The sequence below is a fragment of the Acomys russatus genome, chromosome 20 (genome assembly GCF_903995435.1).
Source record: "Acomys russatus chromosome 20, mAcoRus1.1, whole genome shotgun sequence".
Lineage (NCBI taxonomy): Eukaryota > Metazoa > Chordata > Mammalia > Rodentia > Muridae > Acomys > Acomys russatus.
In genome coordinates this window covers 59,958,519-59,977,349 of record NC_067156.1, presented here as the reverse complement: position 1 = coordinate 59,977,349, position 18,831 = coordinate 59,958,519, and the positions used below count along the sequence as shown (strand labels likewise).

The following is an 18,831-nucleotide window of genomic DNA, read 5'->3' as shown; positions in this document are numbered from 1 at the left end:
TCTTGCATTTCATACAAAAATACTATACAAGCTCAAATTAGCCTTATGAGCACAAGACTTTTGCAGTTAACTAGCCATTTCGCTATGGTCTGAAGCCACCACTACCTCAGGGTGTACTATTAAAAAGTGGGGTCGGTGGTCTGTGGAAATAATTCTTTTGAGTTCCCAAACTGGTCCCTCACCTCTTCCGCCATGTAAGAATATGGCAGGAATGCACCGTTCGTGAGAAACAAGCCCTGCACTAGTCGTTGTATCTGCCAATGCCTCCATTGGGAGCTTCTCAGCCTCCAGAGCTTTAAGAAACAAATGTTTGTGGTTTACAAACCTAGGTCTAGGGTATTTTGTTATAGCAGTTCAAGTGAACTAAATCCCACCTGTACTCCAACACCTTCAGACTACATGCTAAAAACACCTGCTCAGTATTTTCAGGCTCCTCCTCCTCCCTCTCAGATACTGTGTCCCATCCCCTGCCCTGTAGCCCTGCAATAACCCATTGCTTCTTTAATCTACTTTCCTCTTTTTTTTTTTTTTCAATTTTATTATTTATTTACTTTTCATTAGTTTAAATCCGAGAAGGGTACAGCATCACACGGATTCTGTGTCTAATGGCCTTCGCAGGAAGGTTGCTTCGGAATTTGGCACGAACCATGCCACTGTTTCCATGGGCCCAAGTTACTTTTCCCCAGATCACTCTGGTTTTGTTTGGTTTGCCTCCAGGAGTCACTGTGTTGGTTTTTGCTTTATACAGGTAAGCACATCTCTTGCCTAAGTAGAATTCAGTTTCATCCCAGGCATAAACACCTTCAATTTTAAGAAGAGCTGTGTGCTCTCTTTGGTTCCGGAGACCTCGTTTTTAGCCAGCAAAAATGGCTTTGCACCACAGCCTCCCAGACATAGACACAAAATACAAAGGCCCTCTCTGCTTGCTTGGGAAACTCCCACTGATGCCTTCTTTGTGTCCCGCCCTCCCTCGTGACTTTGCTAATGGCCCAGGCAGTCACCCATCCCTTTGGCTCTCCCAAGGCACCTCACCCTCACCCTTGCTCCTGCTGCTTGCCCAGACGAGTGTTTGCATTCTCCACTTACACTTCTCCTCTTGTTTCTCCTCACCCCTGTAACTCAACTCTGTCATTTCCTATCGCTGTGACAAAGTACCTGATGTAAACAGCCTGAAGGCTTAACTTTGACTCCGTGTCAGAGGTGTCAGCTACTGTCCAGCTGGCTGCAATCATCCAGACCTCTGGCAAGGCAGAAATGTCATGTGGAAAGGCAGTGTTGGGGGAAAGCTGAAGAGAGAGAGGGGCAAGGAGAGAGGGAGAAAGAGAGAGAGAAAGACTGCATGCCCACAGTAAGCTACTTCCTGCAAGTAGCACTCACCACCTCCTGCTTCCGCTGTGAACGCTTCGGTGCATTAAGCTATTGATAACCAGATGGCCTCCACATAGTGGCCATGGACGCTGTGTGCACCCACACCACAGGCCTGACTATCCTTACACCGTTTATTCTCATCCCGCTGTGCTGGCTAGCAGCAACTGTCCCCTGCTCCTGCTCTGACTCTGGGTCCTGGGTTCAAATCATCTACCTCCATCTCCAGCCAGGTCTCAGCAGCTGCTTCTCACTCTACTGTTTCCTCTGTCTGGGAGCCCTCCAACCTTCCCTAGTTCCCACGCATTTGCACAAACAATGCTTTTCCTGCCTTGTGGGACTAGTAAAGCAGCCCTGGCCTCTCTGGCTATAGTGTCAGAGAAACAAGGCAGTACACAGCTGACCTCCATGTGCTCAGGTAGATGGTGACACTCAGAGCTTCGCCAGAAGGCAGCAGCTAGGAAGGTTGTCTCTGACGCCAAGGACACATCAGCAGGGAAGAAAGAGCTCACAACAGGAGTACCTTGCTCCCAGTTTTTAATGGTTCCTTAGTAAACTCAGAATGCTAATGTGCCTCCCCCAGGTGACATCTGTCACCAGTGGACAGCACATCCATGAGGACTCATGTCATTGGCTTCTCTGGCAAATTCATGTTCCCCAGCTCCAGAAAGCAGTGGAAGCCGAGGTTTATCATACATTTGCCATAAGCTGGCACCCCTGATGCACCATCAGAATGGGCTCTTTTTTACCAGTCATTCCAAATGTCAGACGTCATCCTCCTTCTATAAGAAGCTGGGAGAGAGATGATGGGCAGCCAGCTCTGCCTCCTGGGCTCACTGGCTCCCAGGTTCCTGCCCTTTGTCCACTGTATAAATAGTGAAAGGCTACTAGCTGCCTCTGATATGACACAGTTGCTCCCTAGCAGGAGGTAGGGACTAGGAGCTAGGAGGTGACTCCAGACTCGGGGCCATGTAGTCCTGGTCTTTTGTCACAGAGGGGAGGAGTCAGGGTCTACAGAGCAAAGCATCAGCATCTGACAATGTGACTTGATCATCACTGACCTGGTCTCCCGGAATGATCCTAAAATGCTCATCCAGGGAGGACAGCCCACAAGAGGCTTCTAGAGACTCTATAGAGACAAGGAGAGGCCAAAAGTATCTCTTTAAGGGACTTCCCAAAGCTCTTGAAAACTTCAAAGCCCACGCCTAGTGACACATCTCCAACGAGGCCACACCTCCTAATCCTTCCAATCAGTTCCACCCCCTGGCGACTGGCCTATGGGGGCCGTTCTCGATCAAGCCACCACAGTACCAATGCTTAGCTGTTGAACGGATGTGTGAATAGATAGGTGGCTGCTCGGCTCTGCCCTGCCCTACTATTTCTCTTTCAGAGCTGGCAGCACCCACCTTCCTCCCTGTGTCTACACAGGGTGTGTGCTCACAGGGACCTTCCAAACCCAACCTATTATTCCCTACTTTCTTGCTCCTGAGAATTTTCTGAGTGGGGTCCTCCCTCTGTGGAAAGCGTACAGAGATGGCCCATCGTATCCTTACAATTGTTTCCTTCCCCCGCCTAGCAGAGAGTGTGCAAAAAGTAGCATCAGCTGACTCAGCCCACGTGAGAACTTGCTCTATAGGTGCTTGGTGCTGTTGAAATAGATGGATGAGCCTCTGGCAGAATTAGGTACAAGCCTGGAAGAGTGACTGCCCTCACCACTGTGACAGGATATGTGACAGAGATGCCGTAAGGAAGCAGAAGTTTGTGTTGGCTTATAGTGTCACGACAGGGAAGGCTTGGTGGCTGTAGTGTCCTGGTCGGTAGCAGTGGCACCTTATTGCACAGCTGGTTAGCGTCTCTGTGGTGGACAGGAAGCCGAGAGCTCAGGTCAGAAGGGGGGCTATTGACCACAAGGCCTTTCTGTGTTGGCCTGTGTCAACCAGCTAAGCCCTATATCACAAACATCCGCAAACAGTTCTACCAACGGGGCTCCAACGGTTCAAATAAATGACCCCATGAGGGACATTTTGTGTTCAACCATAAGAAAGCCCTGCCCTTTACATTTAACAAAGCCAAGCCCAGAGACAACAGGCACCCTGTACTGGCCACACACTAGTCAGCGGTTGAGTGAATATTAAGACCCGAGTCCCTTGGCACTGAGCCTAATGCTGCACAGTGCCCCATGGTGTCCTCTAGCCAGCTGGATCTGTTCTGAAGCATCCACATATGCAGCCGTCCAGGGAAACAGCTTACCCATGTGGCGTTTGTCTCCCCAGGGGCTCACGAGCTGGAGCAGATGCAGCTTATCCTAGAGAGCATCCCTGTAGTCCGGGAGGAGGACAAGGAGGAGTTGCTCAGGGTTATGCCGTCCTTCATCAACAGCACGTGGGAGGTGAAGAGGCCACTGCGCAAGCTGCTCCCTGATGTCAACAGTGAAGGTACCTGAGCCTGGGGGCTGGGGGGAGAGGGAGGCGGTGGCGCATCATCCTAAGAGGCTGGGTTCTGCCTCCATCTTGTGGAGCAGGGGCGAGGGTAGGTGGGCCTCCATCCAAAGAGCAGAACGCTGTCTAGGATTCAGACCTCAAGCACCTCTGGCAACAGGAGTTTTTCCTAGCTACAGGCTCAAAAAGCTTCACGGTTTAGAACACTTAGGTGTTTAGATTTTGGGTTTAGGGGTTCACACCCAGAAGGGAGTATAAAAATATTTTACAGATCAAAAAAATATATACCTGAAATTCAAAAGAAGGTTTGGGTGGCAAACACTCCGGATTAGGGACAGTCAGCCTTTGCTTTCAGCATGTAGATTCCTGGCCACAAGGCAGCCCCTGAGGCAGCCACTAGTGGGCAGTGTGCGCCACTTCTTGTCTGATCCCCTTATTGTGTGCTCTCCCCTGGAGGCTTTGATGTAGTACAGGAAATGCGTGCGTCCTCAGCCTCAGGGTTAGATTGATGCTCAATTCCCGGTTCCCACTGACTAGCAGGCTCTATTTTATTTGGGGTATCAATGCCTCTACCTCCCTTCCACCAACCCCTTAACCCTGGGTAAGAGAAAGAGTTAGTGGAGAGAGGGGGTGTAAACCACTTTACTTCTCCCAGCTGTTTAGGGCCAATGGGTCCTTTTGGGGGCCATACCAATCTCCTTCAACAGCAAACACAACAAACAGTCTCCCCTGAGCTGTTGAGTTGAGATGTTTGTTTCTGTCTTTCTCCAAGTCGGCCATGCTATCCATCTCTGGTCTCTCCAAACTACTACACACCACACACTACAGGCCACATGCTGCACTATTTCTCTTAGAGTGCCCCTATTTACCTCAGAGTCCTAGACCACACCCTGCATGAGACAATTATCAGCCGTGGACAAACTAACACCCGAACTAAAATCCCACACTTGGAATTCAAACAGAAACATGTTTACAGAACGTAACTGAGTTTACAAAGAAACCGGAACTTCTATCACAGACTACCTAACTGTAAAATAGACCTGGTAACACCTCAGAGCATGTATCAGTCAGCTTTCCCCCTGACTGTGACAAAATATGTGAGAGCTAAAAAGGAGGAAGGGTTTGCTCGGCTCACAGTCTCTGAGTTCCAGTCACTTGGCCTTTTGGTTTCTGGGTCTGTAGGAATCTGAACATCATGTCTGGGGCACATGAGAGGAAAGCTGCTTGTGTCATGAGCCAGGAACAAGAGGAGGGGCTGGGTATGCACACAAGGGCACGAGCAAGCCACCAATAGGACACATCCCTGAAGAATACACCCCCGGGGACCCACTGGGGACCCACTTCCTCTAGTCTGACCTCACGGTCTCTTCTGATGGGTGTGTCCATGGGTGAGGTCAAAGCCCTCTTGATCCAGACACTTTCAAATAGGGCTCTTTCTCTCTCTGAATATCACTGGTCTGGGGACCCAACCTTTAACACCCAACTTTGGGGGACATTTCCGGTCCAAACCACAACAGGGTGGTTCTAACGGTTAAGTAATGTGAGCTCAGCAAAGCCTGTGGTGTTAAAGAGTCGTTCTGTAGGTTGCATGTGCTATTTCCTCAGTGCTCTCACATAGAGGTGGGATACAACCTCAACCAGCCGTAAGAGAGATCCAAGACCCCAATGGCTTGAGTAAGATGTATTTCTTATTGGAGAAAAAAAGAGGGGTCCTGTCACATAATAATCTGATGGCAAGTGACCTGGACCAATATGGTAGATTTGCTCTACAAGGTCACTCAGGCAGTTGGACACCTCTTATAATGCTGCCAGCATAGTATGTGGCCCTCCTCCCCCCCAGAGAAAAGTGGGAAGACAGAAGCAGTGCTTAGCTCTAAGAATTCTGGATGGTGAATCTCTGTAAGTTCAAAGCCAGCCTGGTCTACAAAGTGAGTCCAGGACAGCCAGGTGTCTATCACACAGAGAAACCCTGTCTTGAAAAACCAAAAAATTAAAATTCTGGTTCTGGACTTTGTTGCCCATCCTGTTCCTCTCTCAGCTTGACAGGAGCAGCACGTGACTTTTATGACTGGCTTTTGCTCCCTACAGCCATTGACTTTCTGGAGAAGATCCTGACCTTTAACCCCATGGACCGCTTAACAGCTGAGATGGGGCTGCAGCATCCCTACATGAGCCCTTATTCATGCCCTGAGGATGAGCCCACCTCGCAACACCCCTTCCGCATTGAAGACGAGATTGACGATATCGTGCTGATGTCTGCCAGTCAGAGCCAGCTCTCCAACTGGGACAGGTGCGTGTCCCTGATTCTCTTAGTTTCCTTTGCCACTGGTCCTCCGTGACCTCTGTTTTTCAGATTGTATATTGCATTCGGCACTTTCCCCATATTAGTTCCCTGCCTCTCCTGTCCCCAAACCTGCCCAGTGAGTAGCCAGTTAGGTGCTGCCCACGTGGGTCAGGGACTTGCGCTCTGTAGAGCGATGCCCCCAGCTTTCCTTGACACCTTAAGACCACTGACACAGGGCTCGGAGCCCACAGAGGCGAGTGTTAGTGAATGCCTACCGTAGTATCTCGTGAACAGTGGCTGGAAATTTTCTCCTAGAGTATACTAGGCAACCACTCTGCCACTGGGCTGCATTTTCCATCAAGATTTTTGCCCTTGGAAGGCCAAATATGACACCGCAAAGAAAGAAAAGAGTACAGGAGTTCCTGTCACAAAACACTTCTCCCTTTGCACATCATTCACGCCTCCTGTGAGTGCCCTTGAAGGAGGCTCCATCATTATTATTGTCCATGAGGAAGCTATAGTTTAGAGAGGTTAAGACATTGGCATCATTTTACACAGCAAACCAGTGTGGGGCCATCCCAAACTGTCCTGGTGTCCCACACTGCTAAGAGTGTTGCTGTTAAGCTTCACTTGGTTTCAGGATCCTTGATTAGTGTCGGTATTGGAGAAAATTAGCTTGTTTGTTTTTGGTTTTTGTTTTGTTTTGTTTTTATTCAAACCGTTGCTGCAGGAATAGTACTGATCTCATAGATCCTTTCCTGTCCTGGCTTTCTCAGGTCAGGCACTGGGGCACCACCATCTGCTAATGTCTGGAGGCAGCACCAGTTTAGAAAGAGCAGTGTGCCATCGGGGCAGGGGTGCTTAGCTGCATCAGCTCCCAGTTAGCCCCACTGCGAGGGGAATGTGACAGCTTGTTACCTAAGTGACAGATAGACACACACACACACACACATACACACACACACACATACACACACACACAATGTTTTCAGTCATTTGACAGATGATAGGTTTCAAATTGAGGGGGTGCAAAGAGGGGGCAGGGCAGCATTATTTGGGGCAGGTTTGCTAGCTTCTTGTCATCAACAAATGGAGATTAATAGACTCTTCTGCCAGCCTCATGCTGCGGCTGCTCTAGGCTGTGGATCTTAAACTTGTGACCGCCCCCTCCTCCCATGCCACAGAATTCAGGGCACACAATGTTGGATTGACACCAAGGAAGACCGTGGCAGGGTACCTGCAGTCACCAAGCTGGACATTGCCACTTCTGGGCTTCCCCATCACATATGCACAAAGGACCGGGGTGATAACATCCATGGCACTGCTGCAGTGACATTCCCCTTTGTGGCATGCTACTTTTATCACCTTTAAGCCTGCGGCGGTTAAAAAAAAAAACAAAAAAACAAACAAACAAAAAAAAAAAACAACTAAGTCCCCTCCAGATTGCTGCAAAGGTAATAGATGATACACGGCCAGCACTTGGGGCTTCCTGCCTCTTCTTCCTAGAAACCCTTGCAATTTCAAGAGCATTCTGGGAAAGGGTGATGCTGAACTCTGAGAGCCACGCCTTACCTTAATGGTGTCCCTAGAAGATGAGCAGCTCCAGCCTTTCCCCTGCCTCACCAGCCAGAGGGAGAGTACCCCCATAGTCCATGGGCTACGCTGCCTGGCCTTGGCTTGGTCCAATTGTCCCGTGTGAGCTCTGGCTCAGAGTGCAGCTGGCCAGGACCTGGCATCTTGTCTGTGCTCCCCACCGGAGCACCTGGCACAAGAAGGAGGTTCAAGCCAGAGCTGACAGCCAGCCGCCTGCCTGCCCATCTGCCCTTCGTTTGCTCTTAGCTATCCAATTCCACTCTCCTTGGCTACAGGGCAGTCAGCAGAGGGCAGAATTCCAACCATCTTTGCCCCCCCCCCCCCCCCCCCCCTTAGTGGTGTCTGGGATCTTTCTGCGGGCCCTCCACCTGCTCTGCTTGCAGGCAAGATGCTACAGGGCACCTGTCCAGATGCATCATGACAGAGGCTGTCAGGCCTGGCTACATCTTAGAACCCCCTGGGAGCAGTCTCATAAACATGCCCAGGCAGAGCCATCTAGACCTACTGATCCAGAACATTGGTCGTGGGCTGGTACTTCTTTTTAATCCCCTTGCCGTGATTCAGATCTGAGCCAAGATTAGGAAGCACCTGAGCTTGCCAGTCCAAGTGGGGTCCAGGGATTATCAGCAGCTACAGGGAGTCTGGTAGGAATGCAGAATCCCAGGCCCTGGGCAGAGCTGCAGGGTCCCTTTTCTGCAGTTGAACAAGACCCCATGTTATCATAGGAGCCACGCAGGTGAACCTCTTAGAAAGTCCCATAAGGATGGCCGTTGTGTTCCTTTGTTCACAAGTTTATCGTGAAATGCCTGCACACAGTGAGTGTTCAAGAAAGATGTCGACTCTTAAAGACTATGAAGGCCAACTCAGGGATCAGCCTCCCCACTCCGCTCCACCCCCCCCCCCGCTGCCCCCCTTCCCCTCCTCCCAGCCCTTGAAGCTCTCTTTCACCTACACTATCACCCTCCCACCTGGAGGGGTAACAGTATCTGCACTTCAGGGACTAGAAAGAATAATGAGTGGATTTGTGAGTGCCGGGCAGGGATTAGGCGATTTGGTTCCCCATTCATCCTTGGTGTACCATTATGCCTCCATTCGCACCCTTGCAGGTATCCTGTGAGCCTGTCGTCAGATCTGGAGTGGCGGCCTGACCGGTGCCAGGATGCCAGCGAGGTGCAGCGCGACCCGCGCGCCGGCTCTGCACCGCTGGCCGAGGATGTTCAGGTGGACCCACGCAAGGACTCACAGAGCAGCTCCGAGCGCTTCCTGGAGCAGTCGCACTCGTCCATGGAGCGCGCCTTCGAGGCCGACTACGGGCGCTCCTGCGACTACAAGGTGGGGTCTCCATCCTACCTGGACAAGCTGCTGTGGCGCGACAAGCCCCACCACTACTCGGAACCCAAGCTCATCCTGGACCTGTCGCACTGGAAGCAGGCAGCCAGCACGCCCCCCATGGCTGCGGTAGCAGCAGACCCGGTGTCACGTGAGGATGAGCCAGCCAGCCTCTTCCTGGAGATTGCGCAGTGGGTCAAGAGCACACAAAGTGGCCCTGAGCGCGCCAGTCCTCCCCCTGATGCCCCAGAGCCGCATCTCTCTGCCTCGCCCCGGGGACACCCGACACCTATCGATGGGGGTGCGAGTCCCCAGTTCGACTTAGATGTATTCATCTCGCGTGCTCTAAAGCTCTGCACCAAACCTGAGGACCTACCGGAAAACAAACTGGGTGACCTCAATGGTGCATGCATCTCTGAGCACCCTGGCGACCTCGTGCAGACAGAGGCCTTCTCCAAAGAAAGGTGGTGAACACAGAAGGGGTGCGGGAGAACTCTCGGAGCAAGAGGGCACCCACAAAGCTGGACTGTTTCCTTGCTCCCCTAGTACTTCTTCAACCCCTCTCTGCAGCATTGGGGTTCACAGAACACACGAGGAGCCGGAGAGCAAGAAGAATGTCCTTAAACTGCCTTAATAACTAGCCTTTAACCTCTGGGAGTGGGTTTGAACAGAGCCTGGCTGGGAGCTAGCACTTTCCCATCGTCGAGAAGGCGTGTGTTTTATAAGTGACAGTGCGCAGGGTAGAAAGGGATCTTGGGCAACAGGTGGAGCAGAAACAGCTTGCAGACATAGCTTCCAAGCCACGTGACCCACGTAGTCTCAAATGGACATATGGGCTCAGAGACGCCGTGATGACTTAGGACCACAGGCCTAGTCAATGTCAAGGTAGTCTGAAGCCCTGGCTCCTGCCCATTGGACCAGTCAGTGTCTGACCACTGTGTAACGTCTTCCTCCACTGGGGTCTCTATGGCTTTTTGGTCAGAAAACTTGGTCCCGAGTGTTTCTCACTGCTCCTTACCCTCTGTCCCATCCATTCCTTTAATTTAGAACGTTTCCTGTATTCTGAAACGGGAAACAAGACCCGTTTCTTTCTCCTGTTACCTGACATATTTCTATGACTCCTCAAGTGCTTAAATGTGCTCACCTGCCGCCTCCCTGCATTCGCCCCCACTCAACATAGTCTGAAGTTGCAGCTTCAGAGCAGAGCAGTTTAATCATCTCCTCAGCCTGCGTGTACAGCCACCTCCTGCATGTCCTGTGCACTTTCCTGACCCAACATAGCACAGCCTCCGTTCCCCAGTGGATGTCATATATGGGTGAGTTGGAAGACAGCAATTCCAAGAATCCCTCTTGTCCAACCCTCAGCATCCCACCCACCCCACCCACATACACACAGCTCCTCTCCAAGCCTGCGTAGGGACCAAGTGTTCTTGGCACAAACTGCTCATTTGCAGGAAAAGCAATAAGGTGTTTTCCATAGAAACAAATGAGTTAAGAAGGAAGATTCCACAGAGGACCCATCATCCTTCGTTAACATTGCCCTTGGTCACGATCATCCATTTAGTCCTAGCCAAGAGTGAACCCTAAGGGAGTGGCCTGAGAGCTAGCAACCTTGTGGGCAAGAACCCCAGAGAGACGAACTAGGTGTTCAAAAAAGGGTGCCAACCTCAGGGGTCCTGACGAGTCAGCGCTCAACATGAAAAACCCAAGACAAAGGGATTCAAAGTAGCCATGCCCTCATAGCTTAGGTTAAGATGGAGTCCAAAGCCTCCTACGGAAACATGGGCGGTGGGAAGGGGGAGGTGATGACACCAACAGACCCTAGTCTGTCCCGGAACACTCTGCCACTGGTATCTATCCTCCTCCTCCCCCTGCCAACATCCCAAAGATACCCACAGGAAGTCTAGCTGGTCTGTTGAGAGATCTCCTTGGGCTGTGCTCCCTCCTCACTTAGCAGCACCTTAAATCTAGCTAACTATGATTTATATATTGAAACCTACAATGCGTTAGAAACTTCTATTTTAAAACACTTAATCACGCTGACCAGTTTTTAAGTGGAAAATATGTAAATATAAAGTGCTTAGGTTTTAATTTTTTTTCTTTAAAAAAAATGCAGTGCACACCACTCCTTATGTGCCATTTGTCCTCAGAAGGAAGCTTTACTTTTTGAGTAAAGGGACATGCTGCTGACTGACCAGGAGTTCACAGAGAATTGTTATAACTATTCATGTTCTTAAAAGAATCTGTTAAATATTATTCAACTTGATCTGGATAAGCCAAATAAACTTTTATTGGGACATAGATTGATCATTACTTGGCATCTTACTGGACCCTATCTTTTTTTTATTTTTTATTTTTGGTTTTTCGAGACAGGGTCTCTCTGTGTTAGCTTTGACTGTCCTGGACTCGCATAGACCAGGCTGGCCTCAAACTCACAGCAATCTGCCTGCCTCTGCCTCCCAAGTGCTGGAATTAAAGGCGTGTGCCACCATGCCTGGCTTCGGACCCTATCTTTTACCATGGTTGAGTCATGAGCACATCGATGGTTTCTCCTTGCACCATGAAGGCCAGTGTTTGCAGGGGTGAAGATGGGGCTGCAGGGGGAGGTGTCTAGGAATCTACACACGTGCGGTCAGAATTAGCTGCTGCAACCTGGTGCCTGTATTGTGGATTTCTGCCGTCTGGTGTCCACTCCAAACCTCTGGTCAGGGATGGTCCTTATCGTCATAGAAGGCTCTCAACACCCTGAATTTACAGAGAACAAACCTGTCCCAAAAGCCACCTAAGCCACACCCCTCAGAGGTACCTGAGGTTGCTTCCATCCGAAGCTGACTGCCCTGGAATCCTTGCCACTAGAATTATGACGCCCGAGCCTCACCCGTTTCTCAACAAATACAGAGTTTTAAAGTTCTGTTTCTGTTTGATGTCTCAGCAAGGCTTTTTGGTTAGAATACGCTACTATTGAAACTGGCCTGTGCCAAGATGAGCAGGTTTATGAGGTTATCTGATTCTTCCCAACTGTCTGTCAAGCATAGAGCAGTGCCCCTTTACCCACTGTTTCGGTTAATACAGTCGATGGCAGTCTAAAAATAGAAACCAGAAGAGTCCAGAAATAAGCAATTCATCAGCTTTGCATTTCACAGAGTTCTGTAGCACAACAGAGGCTCACACAGTTCCACTGTGCCACTACTGGGACCCAAACCTTCCTTTTCTGGTAGCTCCACTTCACTGGCCCTCCCGCTCATTCCTGTAGATATCTTAGGTGTATATGGGACTGGGGTCTTATGCATAGTTTTGGGCAACCCCAAGGGGAGTCCTCCAGCCTAGGTGATGTGAGTGAAGACAGCCCACAGGACAGAAACCTTGTTGAAGTTTTTTTTTTTTCGAGACAGGGTTTCTCTGTGTAGCCCTGGCCATCCTGGACTCACTTTGTAGACCAGGCTGGCCTCGAACTCACAGCGATCCGCCTGCCTCTGCCTCCCGAGTGCTGGGATTAAAGGCGTGGGCCACCACGCCCGGCTTGAAGTTTTCTTATTAGAAAAACTCTATGTCCAATTTGAAGCCTGGGCTGGTAAAATGTTTTAGAATGTACCAGGAGTGTAAAACAGAGGGAGATGAACAGCCCAAATAGCACCAAAGAAGAACTAAGAGAAGGGAAAAAGAGCCCCCAAAAGGAAGATGTTACAATAACACCTAGCCACATGATGCTAAGATTAACACTTCCCAGAAAGGGCCCAGGGACTCTGTGACAGAAGCCAGAAAACTTAGCCTACACACCAAAGGCTTTATTGAAACATAACTATAGTCATGCATTCAGGTATCTTCTGATTCTGTATTTGAAATTTTCACACTTTGTTTATCTTGAGGTAGCTTTTTTTTTTTTTTTTTTTTGTAAAAATATATTCCATTTGGAGAATAACAGCATTAAAATATTTATCTTGGTCACTGTCACTGGGTTTTTTGGGCTTTCTTAAGTGCAGTTCCTTCGGCCTCACCACAGCTGGAGTCTCTGGTCTGCCATGTCTTGGCAGCAGAGGAGAGAGGTTCCAGTGGAGAGCATGTGGCCCCTCAGCCTGAAGCATCCGATATCTAACCCTGTACAGAAGTTTGCTGAGTACAAGATGCCACAGGGTCTCAACAACCTTGTAAGTCAGTGATTCTCAACATATGGGTCACCAACCCTTTGCAGGTTTGAATGACCCTTCTACAGGGGTCGCCTAAGGGCATTAAAAACAGATATTTACACCACAGTTCATGACAGTAGCAAAATTACAATTATGAAGTAGCAACAAAAATAACTGTATGGCTGGGGGGTCACCACAATGTGAGGAACTGTATTAAAGGGTCGCAGCTGTTATAAACGAATGGTTGACCAGCCACAAGCATTCCCTGATCGGTACACTACTTACCTTCCTGTCATATTGGAGGCCACACCCCGTTAGCTACATCCCACCTCACGTAACTTAGTATTTCCTAAACAAGTCTGCTAGTGAACCCTTTATGGCATCAATTTTATTACCTCCGAGTCTCTCCTGCATCCAATCCTCAGTTTTAGCTGGAATGATTAAACCAGGCAAATGGGAAGTCAGCTTGAATCCTGGGATTCTTCTGAGCTGGCAAGCTCCACGTGGAGAGGGGAAAGGGTCACGCAGCCCCTCGGAACTGTGGTTGTGTGTATGGAGCATTCTCTCCCCTCAGCTCATGCCTGCCTCCCCATGAAACAAATAGAGACGTATACAGGAAAAGGGAATTGACAGGTTGTCCACTTCAGCTCTTTCAGTTTGCAGAGGGGTAAATCGGAACCTAGAACCAGGTAAGCATTTGTCTGACACCATGAGTTAGGAAGTGGCAGGGCTAGACTAGACTCCACATACCCTTCTAAGGACCAAAGATGTTGCAGTGTCCTGTCAGGGTACCCTGGGTGGGATTATAATTGGAGCAGTAGATGGAACATAAAAATGAGGATCCAGGTCATGAAAGCTCCCCCCCCCCTTTGCCTCTAGCTGCCTGGAGCCCCAGGACAGTTGGTCTTAAAAATGTTTAGCTGCTTCTACAGATAATTCCTGCCCAACTCTGAGCCTGGGAGGGAGGCAGCAGAGGAGGAGAGAGAGAGAGAGAGAGAGAGAGAGAGAGAGAGAGAGAGAGAGAGAGAGAGACACCAGGGTACAAACATAGATTAATTTAATTTCCTTCAGAAACAGCTGAGACTAAGCCTCAAGTCCAGGAGTTGTGAGGAGGGCCTCAGAAAACACTGACAGGAAAATGGCAAGCAATAGAAAGCAGAATGATGCCAATGAAGGGTTCAAGTTCCTCCCCCCACCGCATCTTGCAGAGGTGTGGGGAATCTTGGGAGGCAGAGTCCTAGCTCAATAGTGACATAACCACAGGATACTTACTGGTAACTCCTCCCCTTAGGGCACTTCCTCCGTAACTCTAACCTTCACTGCTTCTAAACAGGTCCCACTGGCTGACAAATAGCCAATGGCAAGAGGACACATATGCAGGCCAGTGGAAGCTAGCATAGCATGCTCAGAAAGATGAGTGCCAAACTCCTATGGTGTCAACAGTGGGATTCAGCATGAAGCAAATCCAGGACACAAGCAGAGAACACCTAGTGTTGTCAGTGCACTCCCTGGCCTGGCTAAGAATTTCTCAAATGTCCTTTCCTTCCTACAAAAATAAAAACTGAGCTCAGGACAGGTGGCTGCAACTGCACCTCAGAAGTAGAAGTAAAGAGCTGCGAGGATGGTTCAGGCCTGCTGGGTTAGCCTGAGGCCTGGAGCTCCAGCCCCAGCATCCAACTGAAGGGTGGAGCATAGACTACATCTGTGATCCGCACACACTGGGGTGGGAAGCAGAGACAGAGATCCCCAGAGATCATTGGCCAGACAACCCAGCTGAATGGATGAGCTCCAATCAGTGAGAGATCCTCACTTCAAAAAATAAGGTGGAGGGAGATCTAGGAAGACAACCAACATTGAACTTTGACCTTCACTTACACGCATGCTCCCATACAGGCACAGAATTCCACATGCACATAGCACTTACCCACACCAGCACAAACAGACACCACATACACACAAAGAAGTGGAGAGACAAAAGTGTTCCTCTGAGCTACTCCAGAATGTTTTTTCTTTTCGTTTTTGTTTTTCTTTCTTTGTTTATCTTTGTTGTTGTTGAAACCAGAGCTTCCTAGGTATCCCTGGTGACCTGGAACTTACAGAGCTATGCCTGCCTCTACATCTGAGGAGCTAAGGGATTTTCTTGGCTGACCTCCTAGACACACCAGGTCTATCATCAGCAGCCTGCCTGTGGTCTCTTGAAATCAGTGACCCAAGCCACTGATGGGAAATGTTGGTGTCAAACCAATGCAGTCCTATAAGGACTTAAAGTACTCAGAAAAGGGAGAACACGCATAGTTATCCAGGCCATTGGTACGAGGTAGTGATGCAGAGATGGATCTGAATTTGCAGGAGAAAAGGCACGTGATGACAAATAAGAGAAAGCACCAAACAAGCTTCCAGATGTTGCCTCCCGAGGGCAGTCACATGTGGATGAGCTCAATAGTGACAGCAACAATGCAGAGTGACTCAAGGTGATGGACTGCTTACCAGAACATCCCACTTGAGCCTTGGGACTCTAGATCTTTATGGGGCATTACCAGTCACATGACTGTGCAGTGCTAAGGGAACTGACCGTAGTTACTGGATCTCCAGATGCCTCCTCCTCAGGGACCAAACCTGATACTCAGGCCTCAGAGAAGCACAGAACCTCAATCAAGGGCCTAGATGTATACAGAGAGGGCTCAGATGCTATCTCTGGAGCCAGTCGAGGACCAGCCCTCCTAGATACTAGACTTCGTTAGGAATGTGCAGGTTTTGAATGACCAAAGCCTGCTGAGTTACCCTTTACTGCAAAGGGACATTGAATACAGTTGTGTCTCCTGCGATTCCAAAGTCATGTGGGATTTTTGCCTTATATGGAAAATACAGCTAAGCAGAGACAACATGTCATTAAATTATCGGTGATAATTAAATTATAGGTGCCACGTGCCTATATACTTTTAACCATATAATGCCTTATTAAAATGGAATGATACAAAGCATACATGCTGGGCAGAGCAATTCTGAGATCCTTTTGTGTTATTAACTCATGCTCTGTTTATAAAAGCTGGCCCTGTTGATGACTTGACAAGCTACCCCACGTTCATTCTGCCATTATGATTGTTACCCCTGGGGCACAATGGCATGCTTAGGGAAGTGATTGCTTCCAGCTACCCGAGAGATGTCCTGTAGCAGAGCTGAAGGCTTCACTGTGCGAAGCCAATGGGATCCCCGGCTGCAAAGCTCTGTGTGTTGGACATATGGAGAAAAGGCAAGGTGAGAGAGGACCGTCAACAGCTGCTCATCTCTGATGATGTATCCCAGGTACATCACAGCCGTGTCCCCGCTCCCACCCTCAGATGGTGTGTGCAGCGCCAGTGCCCACAGCCCAGGACTCTGGAAGTAGAAAGAAGGCAAAGGTATGACTTCTCACCAACAGGCTCCCAGAGATGTGGCTGAAGCATTCAGTGGTTCATTCGATGTGTCAGTTTGTCTGGGCCACAATGTTGTGGAAATTGCAGTGGTTTGTAGCATTTGTGAAGCCCTGCCCTCCCTGCTGTATTGGTCAGGATTCCTCAAAGAAAGAAACACAGTTAATAATCAATAAGGGTGTGTGTGTGTGTGTGTGTGTGTGTGTGTGTGTGTGTGTGTGTGTGTGTCTGTGTGTCTGTGTGTGTGTGACATGTGCATGATGTGTGTGTGTCACATGTGTGTCACATGCATGATATGTGTATGTGCATGATATGTGTGTATGTCACATGTGCATGATATGTGTGTGGGAGGCACGGATGCAGAGGCTGGAGGCCAGAGGACAACATTGAGGAGTGGATTCTTTCCTTCTACCTTTATATAAGCTCTGGGGTTGGAATTCAGGTCACCCCGCCTCCCTGCCTGCGCACAACATGTGCCTCTGCCTGCTGAGACGTCTCGAATTTATTTAATTTAAGGAATTATGGAGGCTAGCACAGCTTCCATCTCCAGGGCATGCTGCAGGCTAGAGAATGGAAAGCGCGGGTGGTGAAATTTATGTGGGGGCGCCCTCTGCTGGCTGGAGGATGTTATTATCGTGTTCTACATAAGCTTTGATTAAAGGATCCTGCCCATCCATCCACATAGTCCACTTATCAAGATATGAACTCCATGCAAAGATACTCTCACATCAACATTCGAACAACATTAGACGAAACATCTGAGGATCATTTTCCCAGGTAAAGACAAAAATTGGCCAGAGAGACACTAAGTCTTTGGAGTACTTACCTAGTCTAAAACTGTTCCCTGTTCTCTGGAAATACACTAAAGACCCTCATCCCCCGAAAAAGAAGGGCCCTGCATTCAGGACTGTGCTGTACTGTGCTGACTGTCACTGTTCATCCCTGCTACACCTAATGTAGTAACCAAGTTAGGGTTCACTCCTGACCAAACCGGTCAATTATGGTCTGTGTTTTGGGAATACAGTTTGAAGATGGGGGCATGGTGGGGGTGTCAGTCTTTGTTGTTACATGAACTGAAATGTGGACAGGGTTCTAGGGAATTTTTTATACGACCTACATTTGGACAATAGAGCCAGGTGTACCCCCTTGGGGAGGCAATGAACGCCAGGTGAGAGATGGACCCAGAACTTCCTCCTCTGCCCTGCCAGGGCCACGGAGTCCTCCATTGTAAGAGGCGTGCTATGCATTCAGCCTAGCTCAGACAAATGGTCTTTTTCTTCAACTTTCTTGAACCTGTTATCCTCCCTGGGAAAAGAAACCAGAGCCAGGAGGCAGCCATTACAAGTCACTTTCCATCAGTCTGTGGACAGGGGAGATTGTCCCTCAACAAACGTTCCCTGACAGAGTAAAGAAGAGTCTTTAGCAGTTAAGTCTCTTTAAATTAAAAACACTGCCACAGAGCCAGGCATGGCAACTCATGCCTTTAACGCTACCACGCAGGAGGCAAAGGCAGGTGGGTCTCTGTGAGTTCAAGTCCAGCCTGGTCTACATAGTGAGTTCCAGAACAGCCAGAGCTACCAGAGAGACCTTGTCTCATAAAGTAATAAATAACAGCAACAACGATAACTCCTCACTACTCGGCAGCTCATTCACTACCTACAAGGACTTTTAAATAAAATTAGGGGTGTTGAAGGTGAAAAAGATCCCCTCCCCCAAGGCTTGAAGAGGCAAACTAGCAGACGCAAGGCCCCGTAGGAAGATGATAGCTCCTAAGTCATGACCTTATGTTCTCTTTTCTACAGCATGATGCTTGGGTTTGGGACTAGGGACATTCACTGTTGTTGACTATCCAAAAGCCAATTTTGCTCCCCTTCTCTCTTGTCTCTCTCTCTCTCTCTCTCTCTCTCTCTCTCTCTCTCTCTCTCTCTCTCTCTCTCCCTGGAAGCTGAAAGTGACTTTCTCAGAAGCAATCTATAGCATGTGACCCAGCTTAGCAAGATCTAAAAAGATGCTCCCCGAGACACTTCCCAGGACTCAAGTTAAAAGGGCCTTGCCAGAAGAAAACCTTTCACCATCTGCTTTCCTGGTTTAAACAGATATGCTATGCTGGACCTGCAGCAACCCTCTTGAGACCATGAGACAATGATCCAAAGGATAAAAACTAACAGACCAAAGCAATGAAGAGCAGCTAGGAAGAGCCCACGTCAATCATGACATCACCAACGTTGCTGAGTCAGCCCTCAAAACACACATACATACGTTTTTGTTAAGAAGGCAGTAAATATGCC

General features: G+C 49.1%; 1 protein-coding gene and 1 pseudogene across 3 annotated transcripts in view; one reads left to right on the top strand and one right to left on the bottom strand.

Moving 5' to 3' along the window:
* The window catches only part of Mapk4 (mitogen-activated protein kinase 4), a 136,775-nt gene extending 127,165 nt beyond the window's left edge, over positions 1-9,610 (top strand). For all 3 annotated transcript variants that reach the window (XM_051163645.1, XM_051163644.1, XM_051163646.1), the window contains exons 4-6: positions 3,639-3,800; positions 5,892-6,093; positions 8,787-9,610. In XM_051163645.1, the coding sequence (XP_051019602.1) occupies positions 3,639-3,800; positions 5,892-6,093; positions 8,787-9,480 (1,058 nt within the window). In that variant the 3' untranslated portion in view covers positions 9,481-9,610. The remainder of the gene's footprint in view (positions 1-3,638; positions 3,801-5,891; positions 6,094-8,786) is intronic.
* On the bottom strand, positions 532-895 carry LOC127204536 (60S ribosomal protein L35a-like; annotated as a pseudogene).
* Positions 9,611-18,831: the final 9,221 nt, after the last annotated feature.